This window comes from Musa acuminata, unplaced genomic scaffold (genome assembly GCF_036884655.1).
Source record: "Musa acuminata AAA Group cultivar baxijiao unplaced genomic scaffold, Cavendish_Baxijiao_AAA HiC_scaffold_1138, whole genome shotgun sequence".
NCBI lineage: Eukaryota > Viridiplantae > Streptophyta > Magnoliopsida > Zingiberales > Musaceae > Musa > Musa acuminata.
In genome coordinates this window covers 3884922-3911759 of record NW_027021350.1, presented here as the reverse complement: position 1 = coordinate 3911759, position 26838 = coordinate 3884922, and the positions used below count along the sequence as shown (strand labels likewise).

General features: G+C 36.3%; 1 protein-coding gene and 1 pseudogene across 6 annotated transcripts; both read left to right on the top strand.

Moving 5' to 3' along the window:
* LOC135671198 (ARM REPEAT PROTEIN INTERACTING WITH ABF2-like) overlaps nucleotides 1-24365 on the top strand; it is a 63881-nt pseudogene extending 39516 nt beyond the window's left edge.
* On the top strand, nucleotides 836-20510 carry LOC135671200 (DNA repair protein UVH3-like). 6 transcript variants are annotated; one of them, XM_065179166.1, is made up of 9 exons: nucleotides 836-879; nucleotides 966-1854; nucleotides 1926-2128; nucleotides 2239-2347; nucleotides 4116-4185; nucleotides 4292-4345; nucleotides 11060-11146; nucleotides 13052-13126; nucleotides 13233-13292. In XM_065179166.1, exons 2-6 carry the CDS (start codon nucleotides 1714-1716, stop codon nucleotides 4312-4314), a joined length of 546 nt encoding a protein of 181 aa, XP_065035238.1. In that variant the 5' UTR covers nucleotides 836-879; nucleotides 966-1713; the 3' UTR covers nucleotides 4315-4345; nucleotides 11060-11146; nucleotides 13052-13126; nucleotides 13233-13292. The 6 variants fall into 6 exon arrangements, with proteins under 6 accessions (XP_065035238.1, XP_065035237.1, XP_065035239.1 ...); XM_065179165.1 differs by lacking the exons at nucleotides 4116-4185; nucleotides 4292-4345; nucleotides 11060-11146 and adding exons at nucleotides 18196-18473; nucleotides 20436-20510 and having other exon boundaries at nucleotides 13233-13286; XM_065179167.1 differs by lacking the exon at nucleotides 11060-11146 and having other exon boundaries at nucleotides 13233-13291.
* Nucleotides 24366-26838: the final 2473 nt, after the last annotated feature.

The following is a 26838-nucleotide window of genomic DNA, read 5'->3' as shown; positions in this document are numbered from 1 at the left end:
GCTGTCGCCGGTGACAGTGTCTGTCGCGGCCTCCACGAAGGTGGACTCGACCGTTTTGATGGTGGTGCCTCCGGAGATGGCCTGATGCGAGCTTCTCTTAACGTGACAGAGAACTCGTCTCTCGAATCCGGATGAACACATCTGATATTCGTACATTGTCCACCCGGAGTTCTTCCGACGGCCATCGTTGAAGGATAGGCAGCTTTTTCGCCCCACCACCATCTCTCGCCCGCCGACGATGGACTTAACGGTTTCTTGATTTTTGTACAGAGTCCAAGAACCGCTGCCGGCCTTTCTATCCACGCGCGAGCCGCCGTTGTTCTTAGGCTTCCGCTCCGCAAAGAAATAGCCTTCATGGCGATCGCTGCCGAGAAGATTCCACGGCTCGGTGCCGTAGACGTCGGCGAAGGCGACAGCGCGGCCAGGGAGGGGTTTGCCGGCGACCCAGTTTGCAAGGTAGTCAACCACGAGTTCCTCCGCCGTGGGAAGGAACCTGTACCCGCTCGGTACGAGGTCGACGGGCTCCATGGACGACTAAAACGAACGAGGAGAAGAGAAGGGAGCAGAGGCGAGGCGAGAGGAAATGAACGAGGAGAAGGGAGCAGAGGGGCGAGAGGCGAGAGGGGAGAGAAGTCAAGAGTGAGAGTCGGAGAGGAGAGAGAGATATATATAGTGGGACCGTGGTCGGAAAGAGTGATTCTTTAATCGAATCCAATTGGTTAATCTTAATTTGGATTCCGAAGCCCCCAAATTAATTAGGTTAATAAGATTTTAGAGTCGTATTATATATTTAATTGGAAATTAACTTTCGAACGTGCTCATCTTCTTTCTGTCTCCAAGATCCACCAACCCCTTCGCCCGTTCGGCTCGGGAACGAAGGTGAGCATTTGGTTCGAAACGCTTTAGCTTTCAACGAAATGCATAGATTTTAGGATTGATTTTAAGTTTTCTTCGATCGATTTCAGGTTGGTTCGATGATCACGAAGACGGAGGAAGTATGTGCGTTGTTTCTTCTAGCGTTGCCTCGTGGTTTGAGGGTGGGAGTTGACGGAACCAATCGTAGGTACGAGAAGGGTGATCATGTGCCCCTCCCTGTATGCCAACAAGGTCCGTCTCATGATGATTTCCTTCCTTTCCATTCTATTCTTGCCACATTGTCGCTTTGGGCTTTATTCTTATTTAGGTTCGAATTTGGTGTAGAAACATGTGAGTAGCAAAAATGATAAGTAGAAGTAATCAGATCCTATGAACTAGCAGACTTGATTGAAGCAAAATGATCTTTGAGAATGGTTACTTGACATCCATGAATACAGTGAAACAAAATTTTGTACAAGTTTCTCTACAATAAAGATAAGATGCTGAAACACAGTGACAAGCTTGAAATTTTGATTGCGGCCTTTTAGCATACACCTCAAGATCGAGTAGTGTTATCAGCAGACAACATACGATGGATGGACCACAGCAACACTCACCAATAAGATAACCGAAGCATAGGTCAACAATCTAGTGAGAGGATAAAATAGCACAAATGAAATAAATGTAGCTGATCCATTTTGTGATCTCATCTTTTTCATGCGGATGATCTATTGATTAATCTTATCTTCTTTCAATTTAATAATAAGAAAAATCATAACGCTTGAAATTATTGGCCCTAAAGTAATAAATATAATTGCTAGAATTTGCTATCTATTTCCCTCAGTTGATGTTAATGTTATGTGTGCACACCTGAGAAAGAAACAACTTTTCCTAAATGATACTCTATTGCACACTTATGTTTGGTCTTCTGCTCCCCATTTCGCCGCCCGCCGCTGCCACCGCGATCGCGCCCGTGCCAAGATCCGCAAGACCACGTTTGTCTCTCTCTCTCTCTCTCTCTCCCTCGGTCCTCTTTTCAGTTGTCTGATTGTATGCATTGACTTATATAGCTCAAGGCGAAGAGGCTCGAAGAATTGGCAACCGAGATCAAGAAGCAGAAGGAAGGATCGAAGGAGATGCAGATTACGGACGAGGACACAAAGGGGAAAATGGTGTTGGATTCGATTGTTGAAATTAGGGCTGAAGGAAGCAGCGTTCTACCTCGTGGTGATATGGAATCAGGGGTTTCTTCCCAGGAAAACCTAGATGTGCTGTGAGCAATGTCATATCCGTAGTTTTCGCTCTTTTTCTTTCTCCGTCACGACCCAAAACTATCCTTTTGCTATGTTACTACTGTCTAATACATTGTTCTCTCTCATCAAGATTGGCCGCATCCCTTGCTGCGGAGGAAGAGATGGAGATCAATAAGAATGTGCTTACATCCGAGGGTGGTCTGGATGAAGCGGAGGACGACAATGAAGAAATGATTTTTGTGAGTTCGTTTAGAAGTCTACTCATATTTTTTCTCTATATTTTTTGTAGATGAAGTAAACGTAGCTAGTTTCTTTTTTTTTTGACTTTTTGCATCTAATTGCATTCTCTGGTGGCAATGTAAATTCTAGAATTTGCCCAGATAGAAACTGATTTAAAATGAACGAATGACCATTACATCCCACATGAACGCATTCATGATTACATGAACATGAATGTGTAAATAATCACTGACTCACGCGATGCTGGAATGTTGATATAACTTATGAGTATTATCATTTATCTTCTTACTTTCTTACATGTTTATTAGTTAAATGACACCAATATGGTACGCGTTGCAACACTTATTTATTTTGGCTGGTAGTGCTATTATTGCTACTAAGATGACTGATGATCCTGTGAATCGAGATTATTTTGTAGGTTCAAAATGCGATCGAAAAGGCTAACATGGTTTCTGTTTGAGTAAAGCTATCCTTGAGGTTCAGCTTTATCACCGAATGGGATTTTCTTTATATATGCAATTTGGTAACTATACATATATATCAAAATCCATTTGTTATATAGCATATTTAAGTTATTAATAAATATAATACATCTCCAGGTCAACAAAAATGATCAGTACACCTTCTGTGTTATTCTATTTAGTAAACTAGAGTGCTTTTGTCTCCTTTGGAAAAATCATTTCTTGTTTCATGAGACACTTTTGAAGATAACTAATTATTTTAATTCATGAATGTTAAATATTTTAAGGGAATAATTTGTTCATAATAGTTATATTGATATTAGAAACATAATGAGGAGGATGCATGAAATATTGTAAAGATTACTGAAATGAAAAGTTTTGGTACCTGCAACATGTTTATTTAACCGGAGGGGGAGGTTTAAATGGATACTGATTATTAGTTATGCAGTTCTTTTTTAACTTCTGCATACTGCTGAGGTTTGAAGGAAATTTTTTTTAACATATATACAAGCGGCCATGATTATTGTGATACTGTTGCTTATGGAATGTATACAACAGGAACACTAGTGTGGTAACTGGTAAGCTAGGGATATTAGTAGTTGAGATCAGTTTAAGGGGGAATTCCAGATGTTCTACTTGTGGTTCGTTAAGATTTTACCTTGCCCACCCATGTTTTTGAAATTGACAAATGACCTGCTCATACATCACTCGGTTAGACACTTGGCCTTCCCATTCTTCATCTCTTTTTTAAAATTAATATTGTGATAAAAAGACCTTACCGGTTAATTTTATCTTATGTCGCGGTACCATGATAGTGTAAAAAATAGTTGCATGAATAGATGAATTATATTCATCGATAGTTCGTCATCTTGGCATTGATAGTGATAATATGAGATGACCTAATTAAGGCACAGATGGATCTTATTATCCAAATAAGCATGTTTCGTTTTACCATGGTTTGCTGTACAATATGGGTGGTACATACTAGTCCAATAGGGAATTGGTATGGGCAATATATACCGGTTTGTTGCTATGCCTCATCATACCCCATGTGTTAGTACATCGGTACGGTATGGTACGTATTAGTAAGGTGAACAATGCAAATAAGCACCACATATGTGTCACAAATGTTATGGTTTTATTATCATATGTATACTTTACCTTCTTGAAGTTATCGGGCTGCTTATTTGATGATTTTACCATTTAGGAGAACTTTGCTATATGAGTTACTTTACTAATAAAATTAGTTCATAAGCTGTTATATTCTTTGTAGTCCATAATGCTTGAGATTAATTGGTAATTGCAGCCAATGGATAACATCCATATAGATCCAGTAGTTCTTGCCTCCATCAATGCAATTGGATCTTCTTGTTCAGGTATATGATATTTGATATAATTATTAGATCTTTTGAGTGAACGAATTTTGTTTAGACCAGTTTTTAGTATTTCCTCCAATTTGAGGATATCCTTTTGCTTATGTAGATGAGGGAGAGCATCATGGCTGAGAACAGGCAGAAATATCAGAAAATTAAAAAGGTATGGAACTCTTAAAAGAATTTTTTTTTTAAATGAATCTTTTGTTGCCTAATATTCATGTTTTATGTTACCACTTAGCTTGTGAATGCTATTTTTTTTGTAAAATTATTATATTATTAACTATATATTTAACTCTTTTTGATGCAATGATTTTCTTTTAATACGGTTGTTTAGAAAATAATTTGCAATATGTGATTTCTGCATCGTTGAATATTTTGTATGGATTTTTTGAAAAAAAAATTATTAGAAAATTTCATCGTTCTCTTGAAACTGAGTTTAAACTCACTAATTCTTTTGAAGTAAGTTGTATCTTCATGTTTCCATAGATTGTTCTTTTTAAGTCTAATAAGGTCTTGTTGTTCAGTTCAAAATTGTTAAGACTTAAGATGATTGGATTCATGTTCATTTAAACTAAGGGTTTGAACTTTTTACTTGCCTACTTGGATATGTTTTCAATAATCTTAGATCAAGTTCTGGGACTTCATAGCATAAGTGCCTTTATCTTGTCCATGTATAAGAGTTTCAAACTGAAGATAATAGAGATACTGAAGGAGTAACAAAATAATGAGAGTGAGACAATAAAAAACATGCAAACTTAAAACACATCATTTTTAGGCACATTATCCTATTCTGTATCCAAATTTATGCAGTCCTTTTTCATTTATTTTCTGAAATTAGTATTATAGTTAATAAGTACTGGGCTAGAGCAAGTATAATATCTCAAAGTTACTCATCACTATTTCTATTCGGTTTTGTTCTATTTATAGTAATTAATATTCTTGATAAATTCTCTTTTTTGATCGCATAGAATTTTGGTTTTCCTCAACATGTATACAATTATCATGTAGAACATAGCATAGATCTTGTTTTGATACAATAAAACATTTGAAACAAAAAGTAAAATTATGTACTTTTCAAAATTTAGTTGCTCAAAATGTACTTATGCCCTTTGGTCTCTTTAAGAGTCTTTTTTGAATTTGAGTATCTCATGAGTACTGTTTAAATTACATGTGCCAAGTTTTTATGGACTTGAATGTTATTCTTTTTTGTCGAATAGTAACCAAGGTATATAGTTTCGAATAATATCGCCCAGTACGGGGGTAAATACCGGTCCGTCAGCAGCCCGGTATATAGATTGCTCTTTACCGGACGGTATATATATATATATATATATATATCTCGATGACGTCGCGTCGCTTCGGCGACATCGCCAAGAGGTGACACGACGTCACCTTTTATAATAATATTTTATATATAAATATATTATTTATTAATATATTTATATATATATACAAACGAGGCGACGCCGCCTCGCCTAGGGACAAGAGAGAGGCGAACGTCGCCGAGTTTTATATATATATATATATATATATATATATATATATATATATATATATATATATATATATATATATATATATATATCGGTGATTTAAAAAGTGCTAGGCGCCAAGGTCCAAAAACGCCCGAGGCGCTAGGCGCTCGCACGAGCGAAGCGAGGCGCTAAAATAAAAAAAATATAATATAATTAATAAATATAATTATTTAAAATTTTAAATAAAAATATGTTATTAAATTAAGAAAATCTAAGGGAAAGGGAGCGGGAGGCGCGAGCAGCGGGAGGGCTCGCGGGAGTCGCGAGCAGCCGGAAGGCTCGCGGGAGTCGCGAGCAGCGGGAACGCTCGCGGGAGGGCTCGCGGGAGGGCTCACGGGAGGCGCGAGCAGCGACAGCGACGAGCAACGGCTGCGGGAGCAGGAGCGACGAGCAGCGACAGCGACGAGCAACGGCTGCGGGAGCAGGAGCGACGAGCAGCGAGATCGGGAGCGGCAGCGGCAGCGGGTTAGGGTTGGGTACTTGGGTAAAGGTTATATCGATTTAGTTGGTTCGATTGAACCAACTAACAACCGAACCAGGACCGAACCAGACCTAAAATCCTGGTTCGGTCACTTGGTTTACTCAGGCGCTCGCCCGAAGCGCCCAGCGCCTGGGCTCGGGCGAGCGCCCAGGCGGCGCCTGTTTGAAGCGCGCCGCCTGGGACATTAGCGAGGCGCTCGGGCCTCGCCTCGCCTCGCCCGAGCGCCTAGGCGAGCGCCCGAGCGCCTCTTTCAATCACTGATATATATATATATATATATATATATATATATATATATATATATATATATATATATATATATATATATATATATATATATATATATATATATATACCTCGCGGTATACCACTCGGTATACAGTATCATTCACGTACCCAGCGAATATTGAAACGTCGGTATGGTACGATATTTCAGACCTTAATGGTAAACAAAATCATATGACTAGAATTTCCTAATTTGGAAAAATGGCAAGTTACCTGTGTTGCATGTGCAATATGTGTGGACTAATTTCAGTAATAATGTCTCTAGCTCTCGTAGTAATTACAAACTAGAACAATAATTAAGAAAAAGCTTTAGATGTACGTTTCTAATATGTGTTCATCAAGTTGTTGAAATAAAAGCAACCAATATGTAAAACTATTCAATTAGTCAAATCCTTGCGAACTCACAAGTGCATTGCATAATCATAATCTTTCTTGAAAATATTTCAACTCCAATCAAATATCTACTAAAGCCCAAAAAAGGAAAAAAATTAGGAACAATTAGTGTTTTTGATAGGTGCCTGGGTGCTCAGGTGAGGCAAGGTTTGAGTGCCTTGCACAACTTCTGGGCAATGTGATTCATTGAAGCATCGCTTGGGTGCTGGCCTAAGCCCAAGCGTCGGGCGCCTCGGGTGAGCGCTCGAGTGAAGGTGGCTTGTGTTCGTGCTTGGTTCGATTGAATAGGCAAATTGGTTGAATCGAACCACCTAAAGAGAAGAGCCCTAGCACTAAATGGTCCCCGCCCCCCTCTCTCGTACAACTTAACCCTGCTTTAAAACCCTACATTCGATGTCGCTACCTTTGTTTGCAGCTCCCTTCATCATTGTTGCCTTCGAGCTATCTCCCTCCATCGTTGACGTGTTGCAACACTTATTTATTTTGGCTGGTAGTGCTATTAGTTAACTGGATGTACCTCATTTTTATGGTGACCAGCTAACAAGAAATCTTGGAACTATCTCATGCAACATGAGTATATTTTCTGGTTATGCAATACCCAATGGAACTGTTATTGGCTGTGGTAACCCTTATGCAACTTTAAAAATATATGGTTAATCATACATGCTAGATTTTCATTAAAAATACAATTTATATGGTTAATCATACCTTCTTTTTTTATATGTCATAATAAACATACATTTTTTAAATCATAAAGATATTTGCATTTACTATGCTTGTTATGATTGATTCTTTCCAAGATCATATTTAGATTATATGTTCTTGGTATTTAAGTTGGTGTTATTGGGAATCTGGTTCATTCATCCCCTAACATAAAGAAAGAAGTTCTTCGTGCGGGAGCTTTACAGCCAGTGATTGGTTTATTAAGGTATCACTAGAATTGTATATTACCTTTTTGTTCATCTGGTTTAATCCTTAAACAATGTCCAGGTTGTTTCATTATATGTTAGGTAATAAAGAAAATTTTGATTCCTTGGACTGTTTATAGAATGTAGCAGATAGTTTTACAAAGCTGCACACCATTCTTTTCAAGTTGGTGATTTGAATCTATAAAAAAGTTCTTTGGCTAACAATATTATCTTTAGTGCTAGCTTAAAATCATGAGAATCTAAACATTGTTTTTTGGTTGAAGAAGAAAATGTTAAAGTTGTCTCAGAATCAAGGTTGTCAAACTCTTAATTTGGGTTGTAGGATCATGCAATCTTACAGCCCAGATCAGGCCTGACGATTCAGATCGGATCAACGTAAATGGGTGGAATCGACTCGACTTGTGAGTCGACCATGTAAGATCGGCTGACTCGGACGAGTCAAGTCGAGTTTGTCTAATCAACCCAGGATATATGAACGCTCACCATCCAAGGCGAATTGATTTGCGGTGCCAACAAAGGAGTGAGGAGAAGAGCGTGAGCCCTAATCCCTCTCAACGAGAGTGTTGCGAATCTTCTGGTTGGCTATTCATTGTCATGGATCAGTGCTTCTCTCCTGCAGCCCGTAGGAGCAATGAGAAGACGAGCCTTAGCCATTGCTGCCACTCACAATGAACTGCTGTCAACGTCGTCGACTGTTGCTAATCACCATATGCATGGATTCTCTTTTCCTCTCCTACCCTCTCTTTCGGTCTCTGCTTCTTTCTTCTCCTCTCATCTTCCCCCTTCTCTTCTCCTCTCCCCCCTCTTCTCTTTCATCTCTATTCTTTCTCTTCGCATCTTCTCCCCCCTCTTCTCTTTCCATCTCCATTCTTTCTCTTCGCATCTTCTCCCCCCTCTTCTCTTTCCATCTCCTTTCCTTCTCTTCGCATCTTCTCTCATCTCTTCTCCTCTCCTCCCTTCTACCTCTCTTCATGTCTCCCCTCCTACCTTCTCCCATCTACCATCCTGTTTCCTCTCTTCTCATCTCATACATTCTCTTCCCATCCATCTCCTATCTAATGATATCTGTTATAGTTTGATCATAATGACATGATACCGTGAGGTATTATCTTTAATATAATTAAAAAGTGCAATTCATAATTCTTGGATTGAAGTTCTACAAAGCAATAATAATGTTCGTGTAACATAGGGGTTGCAAAATTATATCTTATATGCCAAACACAATATTCCTTTACATAAAAGGAAAGTCATACTTATAAGAAATTAAGAATTTAGAAATTGTTAGGATATGCAACATGAGCAATTTACATACCTATTTATCAATGTAAGTTATGGTGATATATGTAACCAATTGTTTATATGAAACCATACTTATGTAACTAATCTTTGCTAAACAATGTTAAGATGTTCCTGTATGGAATATACTCATTTATAAATTTCTTTAAATATATGTATGTATCTTAAAATTATTTATTTTTATTTTTTATAATTTGTAGGATCTTATGATCCTATCCTATGATTCCAAGTTTGCAACCCCTGTTTGATCCTAGGTAGGGAAGTGAGTTTGATTACCTTGCTTTGAACCATAAAGCAATTTTGTCAAATCCCTTTCTTACCAAGGAATGGTAGAGACTTCACGAACTTGGTTCAGACAATAGAAAAGACAGTTTTCTTTTCACATGACCAAGCGATGAGTTTGAAAGCAAAACATTACAAATTTTATTTACACTAAGCTCTTCTATGAAGAATTTACATACATGGTTCAAAATGATCTTATTCAGTCTCATATTGAAACACGTAAATAATCATATAAAAGAAAAGAAAAGAATGAACTTGGAAACATGAATGACCATGTTGCAACCTTGTCACACTAAGCTCTTCTATATGACTATCATCTGCATGCAAATGTGGTTCAACTGTGAATAATTTACATTTCTCCAAGTAGATTATTATTTATAATAAACATCAACTTCTTTTACATTCATAAAAGGACACGTGAGCTGCAGTTTGGAATACACTAATAAGGTCTTATGAGGGCATGGCCCCTAAAGATGCTATTCACAATTTATAATTTACCTCCATGAAAGATGAAAACCTGCAATATAGATTTGTAATTCTTAACTAATATTTGGGTTAAACTGAAACGAAAACAAGGACAAAATAGAATAAACAAAATCATATGACTAGAATTTCCTAATTGGGAAAAATGGCAAGTTACCAGTGTTGCATGTGCAATATGTTTGGACTAATTTCAGTAACAATGTCTCTAGCTCTCGTAGTAATTGCAAACTAGAACAACAATTAAGAAAAAGCATTGGATGTACGTTTCTAATATGTGTTCATCAAGTTGTCGAAATAAAAGCAACCAATATGTAAAACTATTCAATTAGTCAAATCCTTGCGAACTCACAAGAGCATTGCATAATCATTATCTTTTTTGAAAATATTTCAACTCCAATCAAATATCTACTGAAGCCCAAAAAAGGGAAAAAATTAGGAACAATTAGTGTTTTTGATAGGAGCCTGGGTGCTCGGGCGAGGTGAGGCTTTAGTGCCTTGCACAACTTCTGGGTAATGTGATTCATTGAAGCATCGATTGGGTGCTCGCCTGAGCCCAAGCGTCGGGCGCCTCGGGTGAGCACCCGAGTGAAGGTGGCTTGTGTTCGTGCTTGGTTCGATTGAATAGGCAAATTGGTTCAATCGAACCAACTAAAGAGAAGAGCCCTAACATTGAATGGTCCCCCCCCCCTCCTCTCTCGTACAACTTAACCTTGCTTTGAAACCCTACATTCGATGTTGTTGCCTTTGTTTGCAGCTCCCTCCATCATTGTTGCCTTCGTGCTATCTCCCTCCACCGTTGACGTCATTGCTATATATAAAATATATTTTTTATATTTTAATATTTTGGAGTGTCTCGCATTGCTCGAGTGGGCGTTTAGGCGAGCGCCTAGCACCTCACGTGATTTGGGACCTTGGTTCATTTTGGCGCTTAGTGCTTTTAAAATCATTGAGAACAATAACAATCAACAATTATGGAAACATACATAACTAAAAGCATAAATGGTTCTTTCCTCCTAATAGCAGAAGTTACCGAAACTCATTGGATTGAACTATCAACTTGCTTACAAAGGTGTAAAAGCCAAACTTTGGTTTCAAAGTTTACAAGTGACAAGATATGTTGTATGAAGTTTATGAAGATGGTGAAACAGAGATCTGTGTGCTTGATAAAGACTCTTATTTGCATTGTCTAGATGGAGATCAATAAGAATATGCTTACATCCGAGGGTGGTCTGGATGAAGCTGAGGATGACAATGATGAGAATGAAGAAATGATTTTTGTGAGTTCGTTTAGACGTCTAGTCATATTTTTTCTCTATATTTTTTGTAGATGAAGTAAACGTAGCTAGTTTCTTTTTTTTTTCTTTTTGCATCAAATTGCATTCTCTGGTGGCAATGTAAATTCTAGAATTTGCCCAGATAGAAACTGATTTAAAATGAACGAATGACCATAACATCCCACATGAACGCATTCATGATTACATGAACATGAATGTGTAAATAATCACTGACTCACGCAATGCTGGAATGTTGATCGAACTTATGAGTATTATCATTTACCTTCTTACTTTCTTACATGTTTATTAGTTAAATGACACCAATATGGTACGTGTTGCAACACTTATTTATTTTGGCTGGTAGTGCTATTATTGCTACTAAGATGACTGATGATCCTGTGAATCAAGATTATTTTGTAGGTTCAAAATGCTATCGAAAAGGCTAACATGGTTTCTGTTTGAGTAAAGCTATCCTTGAGGTTCAGCTTTATCACCGAATGAGATTTTCTTTATATATGCAATTTGGTAACTATACATATACATATACATATACATATACATATACATATACATATACATATACATATACATATACATATACATATACATATACATATACATATACATATACATATACATATACATATACATATACATATACAATTATATATATCAAAATCCATTAGTTATATAGCATATTTAAGCTATTAATAAATATAATACATCTCCAGGTCAACAAAAATGATCAGTACACCTTCTTAAAGTTTCTGTGTTATGCTATTTTGTAAACTAGAGTGCTTTTGTCTCCTTTGGAAAATTCATTTCTTGTTTCATGTGACACTTTTGAAGATAACTAATTATTTTAATTCATGAATGTTAAATATTTTAAGGGAATAATTTGTTCATAATAGTTATATTGATATTAGAAACATAATGAGGAGGATGCATGAAATATTGTAAAGATTACTGAAATGAAAAGTTTTGGTACCTGCAACATGTTTATTTAACCGGAGGGGGAGGTTTAAATGGATACTGATTATTAGTTATGCAGCTCTTTTTTAACTTCTGCATACTGCTGAGGTTTGAAGGAAATTTTTGTAACATATATACAAGCGGCCATGATTATTGTGATACTGTTGCTTATGGAATGTATACAACAGGAACACTAGTGTGGTAACTGGTAAGCTAGGGATATTAGTAGTTGAGATCAGTTTGAGGGGGAATTCCAGATGTTCTACTTGTGGTTCGTTAAGATTTTACCTTGCCCACCCATGTTTTTGAAATTGACAAATGACCTGCTCATACATCACTCGGTTAGCCACTTGGGCTTCCCATTCTTCATCTCTTTTTTAAAATTAATATTGTGATAAAAAGACCTTACCGGTTAATTTTATCTTATGTCGCGGTACCATGATAGTGTGAAAAATGGTTGCATGAATAGATGAATTATATACATCGATAGTTCGCCATCTTGGCATTGATAGTGATAATATGAGATGACCTAATTAAGGCACAGATGGATCTTATTATCCAAATAAGCATGTTTCGTTTTACCATGGTTTACTGTACAATATCGGTGGTACATACTAGTCCAATGGGAAATTGGTATGGGCAATATATACCAGTTTGTTGCTATGCCTCATCATATCCCATGTGTTAGTACATCTGTACGGTATGGTACGTATTAGTAAGGTGAACCATGCAAATAAGCACCACATATGTGTCACAAATGTTATGGTTTTATTATCATATGTATACTTTACCTTCTTGAAGTTATCGGGCTGCTTATTTGATGATTTTACCATTTAGGAGAACTTTGCTATATGAGTTACTTTACTAATAAAATTAGTTCATAAGCTGTTATATTCTTTGTAGTCCATAATGCTTGAGATTAATTGGTAATTGCAGCCAATGGATAACATCCATATAGATCCAGCAGTTCTAGCCTCCTTGCCTCCATTGCAATTGGATCTTCTTGTTCAGGTATATGATATTTGATACAATTATTAGATCTTTTGAGTGAACGAATTTTGTTTAGACCAGTTTTTAGTATTTCCTCCAATTTGAGGATATCCTTTTGCTTATGTAGATGAGGGAGAGCATCATAGCTGAGAACAGGCAGAAATATCAGAAAATTAAAAAGGTATAGAACTCTTAAAAGATTTTTTTTTTAAATGAATCTTTTGTTGCCTAATATTCATGTTTTATGTTACCACTTAGCTTGTGAATGCTATTTTTTTTGTAAAATTATTATATTATTAACTATATATTTAACTCTTTTTGATGCAATGAATTTCTTTTAATACAGTTGTTTAGAAAATAATTTGCAATATGTGATTTCTGCATCATTGAATATTTTGTATGGATTTTTTGAAAAAAAATTTATTAGAAAATTTCATCGTTCTCTTGAAACTGGGTTTAAACTCACTAACTCTTTTGAAGTAAGTTGTATCTTCATGTTTCCATAGATTGTTCTTTTTAAGTCTAATAAGGTTTGAACTTTTTACTTACCTACTTGGATATGTTTTCAATAATCTTAGATCAAGTTCTGGGATTTCATAGCACAAGTGCCTTTATCTTGTCCATGTATAAGAGTTTCAAACTGAAGATAATAGAGATACTGAATGAGTAACAAAATAATGAGAGTGAGACAATAAAAAACATACAAACTTAAAACGCAACATATTTAGGCACATTATCCTATTTTGTATCCAAATTTATGCAGTCCTTATTCATTTATTTTCTGAAATTAGTATTATAGTTAATAAGTACAGGGCTAGAGCAAGTATAATATCTCAAAGTTACTCATCACTATTTCTATTCGGTTTTGTTCTATTTATAGCAATTAATATTCTTGATAAATTCTCTTTTTTGGTCGCATAGAATTTTGGTATTTCTCAACATGTATACAATTATCATGTAGAACATAGCATAGATCTTGTTTTGATACAATAAAACGTCTAAAACAAAAAGTAAAATTATGTACTATTCAAAATTTAGTTGCTCAAAATGTACTTATGCCCTTTGGTCTCTTTAAGGGTCTTTTCTAAACTTGAGTATCTCATGAGTACTGTTTAAATTACATGTGCTAAGTTTTTGTGGACTTGAATGTCATTCTTTTTTGTCTAATAATAACCAAGGTATATAGTTTCGAATAATATCGCTCGGTACGGGGGTAAATACCGGTCCGTCAGCAGCCCGGTATACGGACCGCTCGTTACCGGACGGTATATATATATATATATATATATATATATATATATATATATATATATATATATATATATATCTCTACGACGTCGCGTCGCTTCGGCGACATCACCATTATAATAATAATTTATATATAAATATATTATATATATATATATATATATATATATATATATATATATATATATATATATATATATATATATATATATATATATATACCTCGCGGTATACCATTCGGTATACCACTCGGTATACAGAGCGAATGTTGAAACGTCGGAACGGTACAATATTTCAGACCTTGATGGTAACTACAATGCTCATGAAATTCGCAATCTTGTTGGTTAGCTTTACAATAGCAATTGGAAAAAGTTACATAAGAATATATTATGAAGGAAAATTGAAGAAAGAAGGAGCATTTAGGTTGGTGTTATTGGGAATCTGGTTCATTCATCCCCTAACATAAAGAAAGAAGTTCTTCGTGCGGGAGCTTTACAGCCAGTGATTGGTTTATTATGGTATCACTAGAATTGTATACTGCCTTTTTGTTCATCTGGTTTAATCCTTAAACAATGTCCCGGTTGTTTCATTATATGTTAGGTAATATAGAAAATTTTAATTACTTGGACTGTTTATAGAATGTAGCAGATAGTTTTACAAAGCTGCACACCATTCTTTTCAAGTTGGTGATTTGAAATCTATAAAAAAGTTCTTTGGCTAACAATATTGTCTTTAGTGCTAGTTTAAAATCATGAGAATCTAAACTTTGTTTTTTGTTTGAAGATGAAAATGTTAAAGTTGCCTCAGAATCAAGGTTGTCAAACTCTTAATTTGGGTTGTAGGATCATGCAATCTTACAGCCCAGATCAAGCCTGACGATTCAGATCGAATCAACGTAAATGGGTGGAATCGACTCGACTTGTGAGTCGGCTATGTAAGATCGGTTGACTCGGACGAGTCAAGTCGAGTTTGTCTAGTCAACCCAGGATATAAGAACACTCACCTTCAAAGGCGAATTGATATGCAGTGCCAACAAAAGAGCGAGGAGACGAGCGTGAGCCCTGATCCCTCACAACGAGAGTGTTGTGAATCTTCTGGTTGGCTATTCATTGTCATGGATCAGTGCTTCTCTCCTTCAGCCCGTAGGAGCAATGAGGAGATGAGCCTTAGCCATTGCTGCCACTCACAATGAACTGCTGTCAACGTCGTCGACTGTTGCTAATCACCATATGCATGGATTCTTTTTTCCTCTCCTACCCTCTCTTTCAGTCTCTGCTTCTTTCTTCTCCTCTCATCTTCCCCCATCTCTTCTCCTCTCCCCCCTCTTCTCTTTCATCTCCATTCTTTGTCTTCGCATCTTCTCCTCCCTCTTCCCTTTCCATCTCCTTTCCTTCTCTTCGCATCTTCTCTCATCTCTCCTCCTCTCCTCCCTTCTACCTCTCTTCTTGTCTCCCCTCCTACCTTCTCCCATCTACCATCCTTTTTCCTCTCTTCTCATCTCGTACATTCTCTTCCCATCCATCTCCTATCTAATGATATCTGATATAGTTTGATCATAATGACACTGATACCGTGAGGTATTATCTTTAATATAATTGAAAAGTGCAATTCATAATTCTTGGATTGAAGTTCTACAAAGCAATAATAATGTTCGTGTAACATAGAGGTTGTAAAATTATATCTTATATGCCAAACACAATATTCCTTTACATAATAGGAAAGTCATACTTATAAGAAATTAAGAATTTAAAAATTATTAGGATAATAAGAAATTACGAATTTAGAAATTGTTAGGATATGCAACATGGACAATTTACATACTCATTTATCAATGTAAGTTATGGTGATATATGTAACCAATTGTCTATATGTAACCATACTTATGTAACTAATCTTTGCTAAACAATGTTAAGATGTTCCTGTTTGGAATATACTCATTTATAAATTTCTTTAAATATATGTATGTATCTTAAAATTATTTATTTTTATTATAATTTGTAGGGTCTTATGATACTATCCTATGATCCAAGTTTGCAAACACTTTTTGATCCTTGGTAGGGAAGTGAGTTTGATAACCTTGCTATGAACCATAAAACAATTTTATCAAATCCCTTTCTTACCAAGGAATGGTAGAGACTTCACTAACTTGGTTCATACAATAGAAAAGACAGTTTTCTTTTCACATGACCAAGCGATGAGTTTAAAAGCAAAACATTACAAATTTTAGTCACACTAAGCTCTTCTATGAAGAATTTAAATACATGGTTCAAAATGATCTTATTCAGTCTCATATTGAAACATGTAAATAAGCATATAAAAGAAAAGAAAAGAATGAACTTGGGAACATGAATGACCATGTTGCAACCTTGTCACACTAAGCTCTTCTATATGACTATCATCTGCATGCAAATGTGGATCAACTGTGAATAATTTGTATTTCTCCAAGTAGATTATTATTTATAATAAACATCAACTTCTTTTACATTCATAAAAGGACACGTGGGCTGCAGTTTGGAATATACTAATAAGGTCTTATGAGGGCATGGCCCCTAAAGATGCTATTCACAGTTTATAATTTACCTCCATGAAAGATGAACACCTGCAATATGGATTTGCAATTCTTAACTAATATTTGGGTTAATAAACTGAAAAGAAAACATGGACAAAAAAGAATAAACAAAATCATATGACTAGAATTTTCTAATTTGGAAAAATTGCAAGTTACCTGTGTTGCATGTGCAATATGTGTGGACTAATTTCAGTAATAATGTCTCTAGCTCTCGTAGTAATTGCAAACTAGAACAACAATTAAGAAAAAGCTTTGGATGTACGTTTCTAATATGTGTTCATCAAGTTGTCGAAATAAAAGCAACCAATATGTAAAACTATTCAATTAGTCAAATCCTTGCGAACTCACAAGTGCATTGCATAATCATAATCTTTCTTGAAAATATTTCAACTCCAATCAAATATCTACTAAAGCCCAAAAAAAGGAAAAAAATTAGGAACAATTAGTGTTTTTGATAGGTGCCTGAGTGCTCAGGTGAGGCGAGGTTTGAGTGCCTTGCACAACTTCTGGGCAATGTGATTCATTGAAGCATCACTTGGGTGTTGGCCTGAGCCCAAGCGTCGGGCGCCTCGGGTGAGCGCTCGAGTGTTGGTGCCTTGTGTTCGTGCTTGGTTCGATTGAATAGGCAAATTGGTTCAATCGAACCAACTAAAGAGAAGAGCCATAACACTAAATGGTCCCCGCCCCCCTCTCCCGTACAACTTGACCCTACTTTGAAACCCTACATTCGATGTCGCTGCTTTTGTTTGTAGCTCCCTCCATCATTGTTGCCTTCGTGCTATCTCCCTCCATCGTTGACGTCATTGCTATATATAAAATATGTTTTTTATATTTTAATATTTTGGAGTGTCTCGCTTTGCTCGAGTGGGCGTTTAGGCGAGCGCCTTGCATCTCAAGTGATTTGGGACCTTGGTTCATTTTGGCGCCTAGTGTTTTTAAAAACATTAAGAACAATAACAATCAACAATTATGTAAACATACATAACTTAAAGCATAAATGGTTCTTTCCTCCTAATAACAGAAGTGACTGAAACTCATTGGATTGAACTATCAACTTGCTTACAAAGGTGTAAAAGCCAAACTTTGGTTTCAAAGTTTACAAGTGACATGATATGTTGTAAAAAGTTTATGAAGATGGTGAAACAGAGATCTGTGTGCTTGATAAAGACTCTTATTTGCATTGTCTAGATCTTATCCATCATCAAGTATTTTCGTTGGTAAGGCAATTTTCTGAAAATTCACTTAGACTACGCAACTTTTTTTCTCAATCTAGCATGGTTAATTGCCATTCATGTTGCACGGAGAGTCAAAGGGAAGCAGCTTTACTATTAGGGCAATTTTCTTCAGCCGATTCAGATTGCAAGGCACTTTGTCACCTGACTTTTTTCTCTTTGGCCTATCAAAGTATAATATCAATTTGCACCAGGATATACTCTTGTTTCTTACATTTGTCTGCAACCTTGATTTCTTGCGGGTGCATATTGTTCAGGGAGGTGCTCTCTGCCCTCTGATCGGGATGCTTCAGTCCCCAGATATTCAACTTAAGGCGATGTCTGTCTTTGCTCTTGGAATACCCTTTAATGTTTAGCCTTTTCTTTTGTAGTGTGATAAATCTGACATTTTATATTTAAATTAGCATTTTTGCTATTTCTTGATCTATAAATACTTGATTTATTTAGCATTGCTGTTCTTGATCAATTTTCTCACTATATGTTTATGTTACTAGGGACATTATTATAAGCTGTCGTCAGTGATAATTTATTCAGCTAATTTTTTTCTTTTCATAATTTATTCAGCTAGTTCTTTTATTTTCCTTCTCATGTAGGACATTATAGTTCTATGTTTAATATTCTATTTGAAAATTTAAGATCTGCATAAAGGACCATTAGAAAGGGATAAGTTCGATACACAATCTATATTAGTTACCTAAAATATGGAACATTTTGGGTCATGGTTCTGGTACAAGGATGACATTCAATTCTTATCTTGGTCAGTGATATATGAGCAATAGGGTTGTTTGGTTTTCTATTTCGTTCATGCTACTGATTAAATTGCTTACTCAGGCTGATAATAACATTAGTTAAAGTAGTGTTGAATTGTTAAATAGTTAGCTGTGTGTTTAACTGGATAAGAAAATGATGGTGGTACATAACGTGAAAGTTCTGGCTTGGTTGGTTTTATATTTCATTCATGCTACTCATTAAATTGCTTACTCAGGCTGATAATAACATTAGTTAGAGTAGTGTTGAATTGTTAAGTAGTTAGCCATTTGTTTAACTGGATCGGAAAATGATGGTGGTACATAACTTGAAAGTCTTAATCATACCAATCGCCGTGTTGAATTGTTATGTAGTTAGCCATGTGTTTAACTGGATCAGAAAATGATGGTGGTACATAACTTGAAAGTTCTGGATTTAATCATACCAATCCCCATTATATTACCCAAAAGCCAATCCCAATCCTGAAGCTGATCTTGCAAGGTCTTAGCTGACAAAGCATGTGGTTATTTGCTGAATCACACCTGTTGGAAAAGTGTAAAAAGGTTTTCATACATAAAAAATGTTCAAAATTACCTAGTTTAATACCGAACCAGCTAGCCTGGTAGTGTATAGCGAGTCATTTTCCCATAGGCCGAGGGTTCAAACCCTTGCCATTGTAACTTCTTTCAGTTCTATACGTGTTATCATTTTGGTCTCTATGACAGTCTAGGGTCTGATGCGCTTGGGTGATGTTTGAAAAAAAAAGCTTACCTAGTTTATATTATCTATTTTGAGAATTTATTTGTTGGTACACACTCACGGTTTTTTCGTTATTGTTGTATTTGCTGGTACACTTCCCAATACTGTGCTAGTTGTGCATACTGTATGTACACTAGCATATATGCTTTGTACAACAGCTGCTTGTAGTAGTTACTATTCTATTTTATTAATTTAAAATTTTAGTTTGGTGATTGTTGGAACACTATTAACAAGCAAAGCAGTTCTCATTTTAGTTCTTTCCCTTCTGTGTTTTTTATTCCAATGATATGTATACATGTCTTGGGCTTTTGTTTTTTTGGACTGGGCTCTCATAGCTCACTTCCTTTCTCGAATTGTAGCATACTTGTGCCCTGATATCTAAAATTTCAACTGTCTTTTACTAGGCTATTTTGTCACCAGATTAGGAAACAACATGGTATGCTCTTTTCTCATTTTCCCCTTAGCTTGATTATCATGTATGCTTGGACCGTTTCATTATATACTTTCAAAGAAAGGGAAAATTCAGTTTTGAAAGTGATAATAAAATATACTATTTTTCTCGATACCTTTTGATATTATACCACTTTTTTGTAATATGCCTCATGCTTCTTGGAAATGTTTTTGAAGAAAATGTTCTTGTTAATATCAATATCCATCTGCCACAATACAGCACATTAGTTTCTTTCTCCTTATATATGGTTGGATTTGCTTCATTTTCCTGATGAACAATGACTCGTTTTTGCTCTATCTCAAAGACCTTTTATTTTCCTTCTAGGACTCACACAAACAAGCTGGTATTGTCTACAATGGCGGTTTGGTGCCTCTTCTTAAACTTCTTGACTCAAAAAATGGATGTTTGCAACATAATGCTGCATTTGCTCTTTATGGTATTGCAGAGAATGAGGTGAATCTACATCAAAATATTCCTTTGTTGTGATTTCATATTCTGTTTGTTTGCATAATGCTGTAATGTGAAATTGAGAACTATTGGTTGGACACAGGCTTCTTATTCTTGTTTTTGTTGTTAGGATAATGTCTCTGATTTTATCAAGGCAGGAGGTGTTCAGAAGCTACAAGATGGTGAATTCATTATCCAGGTATGTTGAGTACTTTGATGTTGCTAGATCCATGCTTCCTAATATGTGTATATTGATCTTGTTTTGATTTGTTTTATATTTTGAACCAAGTTTTATTGAAAAATATTACTTCAATTACAAGCAACTAAGGACTGCGTAGCAAAGACAACAAAGAGATTAGAGGAGTGATTAATGGGTGAGTAAGTTCTGTTTACTATATTTCTTGGCTTGTTGCAGTATATATTCAGAACGATAAGGATTTACTTTTAATTGGTGGATCCGTTTAATGGATGTAGACATGGTGTTCCTTGCCTTTTGCCCTTGCAGGTACTAAAGCATTTATTATATCTGATGCGAGTTGGAGAGAAGGCTGTCCAAAGACGTATAGCTTTGGCTCTTGCTCATTTATGTTCACTTGAGAATCAAAGAACTATTTTCATTGATGATAATGGTCCTGTATCTGTCCAGCAACCAAGATATCCTTCTGCTTTTCCTTCTTTTTATAACTAAGGAAATTAAGCAACATATTCTCAATGTAGGACTTAATCTTCTTCTCGAACTACTAGGATCGACTAATCTAAAACAACAGCAAGATGCATCAGTTGCTCTTTACAAGTTGGCTAAAAAATCCCTGACTCTCTGTTTTATTGATGCAGCTTCTCCATCCCCCTCACCTCAGGTTTGCTAAAATAGGTATTCCTTAATTTTGTTTCTAAGAAGTTTTAGCAGTAAAACATGTCTCATATTCACAGAAATACAAAAAATATAGAAAAGGGTTAGATTTTCGATTCTTGGAGCTAGTTACTTAGAATTTGAAAGTGCTTATGTAATTACTTTGGCTAGTCTTCTAACTCAAAGGTTTTTTGAATTGTCTGTCTTGACTCTTGAGACTGATCAAACATAAATATTACTTGATAAGTATAAATCTTTTTTCTAATCAGAGAATGAAAATTGTTTGCTTATCTACAATATCATTTATCCTGCAACAAATATATGCTATAAAGGAGATGCGAATTTGGGATCTAATTGTTATAAATCATTGGAGAAATTGAGGCAAAAGTATATGCCTTACGACAAGGAATGAACTACTCGGTATTCTTATTATTGAAGAGGTGGCATTAATTTTATAGGTTTGACCTCTTAAATGGATTGCTTGTGTTTGAAATCAGCAATCCTATTTTAGTTGAAATGAACATGGATACATTAGCATATTATTTCTCAGGACGTTAAAAAAAAAGAATCACATGTCATAATTGATATCTGAATAATCAATATCCTGAGTGTTTGATGTTGGGACTTCATATGCATCCATTGTGTACAAATATGTTTTGCTAAGTAACAAAACTTGTACATGCTATCATAGAGAAATACATGACAAATGCAAAGGCCCGATGAGTTTGTCTACTATGCTAGAACAGAGCTATATACCTATAATAGTACTAATCAAGTTGTTCATGTAGGTGTACCTAGGCGAGCAGTATGTGAATAGCTCCACGCTATCATATATTACCTTTCTAGTTGAAGGTTGTGGACTATTCTTACCATATGTAGTTTTTTCCTTTAAACAATTGCATAGCACATTTAAAAATGTAGTAACTTATGTATACTACATTCTTCATTTAAAAGGAAGTTATTAGTTTTGTGCTAAATATCTAAATGTTCATTATCTATTCTTTCTTTTCCAGGCAAGTGCTTTTATGCACATAGAATTGCTCTGCTTACTTCTTCGGAAGCATTTCGTGCAATGTTTGATGGTGGCTACGGGGTAAGGGAACTCATGTGTCAACCATGCTTGTTTTTCTTCAGAATTAGGCCCTAATCATGATCAGTCATAGAAATAATGTTGTCAAAAAATGGCTAGTTTCTGATATAAAGAAGCCGTCGCACGTATAGTAAATAAAGCATTTATATGCGATACAAAGAGGCATATCTGTCTGTTTTGTTGTGCTTTGGTTACTGAATACAACAAAACGGTGAACATGTTTTACAAGTAGATAAATTAAATACTAAGATGGCACCTCAAAAGTTTGTTGCTTTGTAAATGTTAATGTAAATCCCCCATGGTCCTCTCTGTACATAAATAATCATGCAGAAGGTGAGAATCATATCTTTGATCACTAAGATAGACTTAGTACTTGCTTGATGCATATCAGAAATGCTGATTTACAATAGAAGTCAAAAAGTTGATCCCTTCATGTCATCCGGGTGCAAATATTTTGGAGTTTGATGCATACCGCAACTCATAACATGCCCTTCTGTCAGTGTTATCAAGAATTGAACTTTTTGTCAGAATATCATGTGCTGGAAATGTGCCAGCATGGTTAGGCATGTTAGGCAAGTTATATGATGGGTTTCATGCTTGCTGATGAACAAAAAATATGTGAAAAAGACATCTCATGGATGTCATGATGATATCATAGTATCATCCTGGCCCAATACGACATGAATGAAACATTCATAAGCTTTTCAAAACTTATAATAGTATCATGGTATGAACTAAGTTTTTTGAAAAGTTTTCTTTCTGGAAGTTTTAGGTAATTTACTATTTTCTAGACTGGTAAGATCTGATTGAAAATATCTTGCTCTTTCAACTTTGTTATAGGAGAAGGACGCAAGAGACATTGAGATTCCTAACATAAGATGGGAGGTCTTTGAATTGATGATGCGGTAAGTGTAGTTCCTTCTTCTGGTCGTGATACTGAAGGTTCTGAAGTCTGACATTATTTGGCTGTTCATTTGCAGATTCATATACATAAGATCAGTTGAGATCACTAATGATATCGCGTAAGATCTTCTACAAGCTGCGGATGAGTATCTTCTTGAGGGTCTTAAACGGCTATGTGAATATGCCATTGCACAAGTGGGTAGAAACTATATTGTCTTTTCTTTTTCCCATTCTCAAAAGCTTCACTAGTTGTAATAAAATTTAGCCTGAAGTCCTAAGATGCATTTAGCATGCTTCATCGTGCAGGAAGTTTGCATAGACAATGTCTCCAGCATGTACGAATTGTCGGAGGCATTCCATGCCATGTCCCTGAGGCACACTTGTGTCATGTTATTTTAGAGCAATTCGAGAAAATCAACTCGTCTAGGGTGCTCTCTCATCAAATCTATCTCTCTTTTTTACTTCACTCTCTTGAACTCCCGAGTATATTTAGTGTTGATTGCCTCGTGTTCTCATTTGCTGATTCTGCCTTGATGAACTTCCGCAGGCATTTCCATCTAATCCAGCGAATAACTCCAGAGATCCACAACTAATTTGGTAAAGCTTTGAGGCCGAATCTGAGAAAATCTCTTAACTAACTGTTCCTTTTTTACAGCATCTTCTCTAACTCTTGCTGCTGCTGTTGGAGGCTTGTACAGTTGGAGCCTTTCTGCACCAAATATCTATTTCCGAAGGGGGTTCTTTAGGCCCATATCTTAGTTTATTCCAATCTTCTCAGGAGCATTATTTGTTCTTATCATTTATTTTGATACCCGACATGGTTACTCTCAATTTTTACTATTTTGTAGACTTGATATTAGTTATTTGAATTCGTTTGTAACTTCCAAAGCTGGAATAATAGATTCAGATTGGATGTTTAAATTCATTCGAAATTTTAATATTTAATTTAGATGCAATTCGATCATTTTTCCGAGTCCTAAGTTGAATTGTTTGTTCTTCTATTTATTCATCTAATGAATTTAACGTAATGCAGGCGTTCTTCTCACTATTGAAATCCGTCCATATCATATCAACAAGAGTTTTTGGAGAGAATGTATTTCCTTCCATGATGTGTGTTTAATATTTTGTTGACAATCCAGAATTTTTTTTTGGCCATTGTCAAATGCTTCAAACTTGGAATTCTTTATCGATTCAGTGATAATTGAAGTGATGGTTCTGATTAAAGGTTTTGTATAGTATCAGTGCACACCTGTGGTTGAGATTCAGTGATGGATTGACTTGTAGCTTTGTTGGGATTGTTGACTTTGTTATTTGTTGTTGTTGTTGTGGACTTCACTCGGAAACAAAAAGTTAGAACATGTTTCCAAATGATGATTGGTCAAATTTGCTGCGTTGCCTCTGATCTGACGTTGAGAGAACTTGTTGACAATTCAGAATTGTTTTGGCCATTGCCAAATGCTTCAAACCATGTAATTATTTATCGATTCAGTGATAATTTAAGTGATGGTTCTGATTAAAGGTTTTCTATAGTATCATCAGTGCACACACTTGTGGTAGGGATTCAGTGATGAATTGACTTGCAGCTTTGTTGGGATTGTAGACTTTGTTATTTGTTGTTGTTGTTGTTGTGGACTTCACTCAGAAACAAAAAGTTAGAACATGTTTCCAAACGATGATTGGTCAAATTCGCTGCGTTGCCTCTGATAACAATCGTCCAAAGTATGACGTTGAGAGAAGTCGTTGATATCATATGATCTCACTCTTTCTCTTTGAACATGATGTAACATTGAGACCATTTCTTATAGATCCCATCATATTAAGGAAACAACAAAACATGGGATGAAAATTGAACTTTGTCATTGTCAATATTTACAAGAACAAATATTTTCTTTCCCTTCCATTGTTATGATATACATGAACAAACATCATTTTCCGTATAAGCTTTCATTCAAGCAAGCTACAGTCGAATCAATAGGGGTTGTCGAGCGAGCATTGTCCCAGCGAGGCCACTGGGATCGTGGTCGAGGCAGTGAAGGTGTCATCGGACATCAAGAAAGCACGGACCTGTTCCAGGCTCGTGAAGAAGTCATCGTCGGTGCTGGTGCTGTACATCTGCTCACACGCAACGAAGTCTATCGACGACGATGACGAGGAAACCTTTGCGACCGTGGTCGAATCAATCCGAGATGAGGAGGAAACCTCAGCGACCGTGGTCGAATCAATCCGAGTGTCATCGGGCATCAAGAGAAGATCGACCAGGCCTGACGGCGAGGCCTTCGGGATGGTAGTCGAGGCTATGTCGGTTTCGTCCGACATCAGGAAGGCTTCAACCTCTCTGGTGAAGAAAGCATCGTCGGTGCAGTTCTGATCGACCGACGACGAATACGAAGCCAAGAATGCTTCGAGTTCTTCCGCAGTTATCACGAGCTCTCCACCAACGTCCGTTGATGATGGAGAGGCGGCTGGGACTCCGGCTTTGTTCGGTGCAACAGAGTCGACCGAGGAATGATGACTCTCCGGGGCAGCCAATAAGGGAAATTGGACAACCGCGGTTGGAGGTGGTGAAGCGTCGATCAGCAATGCTCTGCTGGAATGTGCAACCAACCCCCAGCATGGCTTCTTTGAGAGAGTCGATGCTTTCGCGGAGAGAGTAGAAGATTCCTCTCTATTTCTCTTCCGCCCAACGAAGCTGTCGCCGGTGACAGTGTCTGTCGCGGCCTCCGCGAAGGTGGACTCGACCGTTTTGATGGTGGTGCCTCCGGAGATGGCCTGATGCGAGCTTCTCTTAACGTGACAGAGAACTCGTCTCTCGAATCCGGATGAACACATCTGATATTCGTACATTGTCCACCCGGAGTTCTTCCGACGGCCATCGTTGAACGATAGGCAGCTTTTTCGCCCCACCACCATCTCTCGCCCGCCGACGATGGACTTAACGGTTTCTTGATTTTTGTACAGAGTCCAAGAACCGCTGCCGGCCTTTCTATCCACGCGCGAGCCGCCGTTGTTCTTAGGCTTCCGCTCCGCAAAGAAATGTATATATATATATACATTTATTTATATTTATAAAAGGAAACGTCGTAGAGGCGACGCGACAGTGCCTTTTATAAGAATATATATATATATATATATATATATATATATATATATATATATATATATATATATATGTATATGTATATATATGTATATATATATGTATGTATGTATGTATGTATGTATTTATATATGTATATATATATACAAGACGACGTCGCCCCGCATGGGAGAAGGAAAAGGCAACGTCGTTAAGGTGACGCGACGTCGCCATTTATAAAAAAAAATATATATAAATATATATAATCTTTTATATATAAATATATATTTATTAATATATATATATATACATATATATATGTAAATATATATATACCAAGCGGTATACTGAACGGTATACC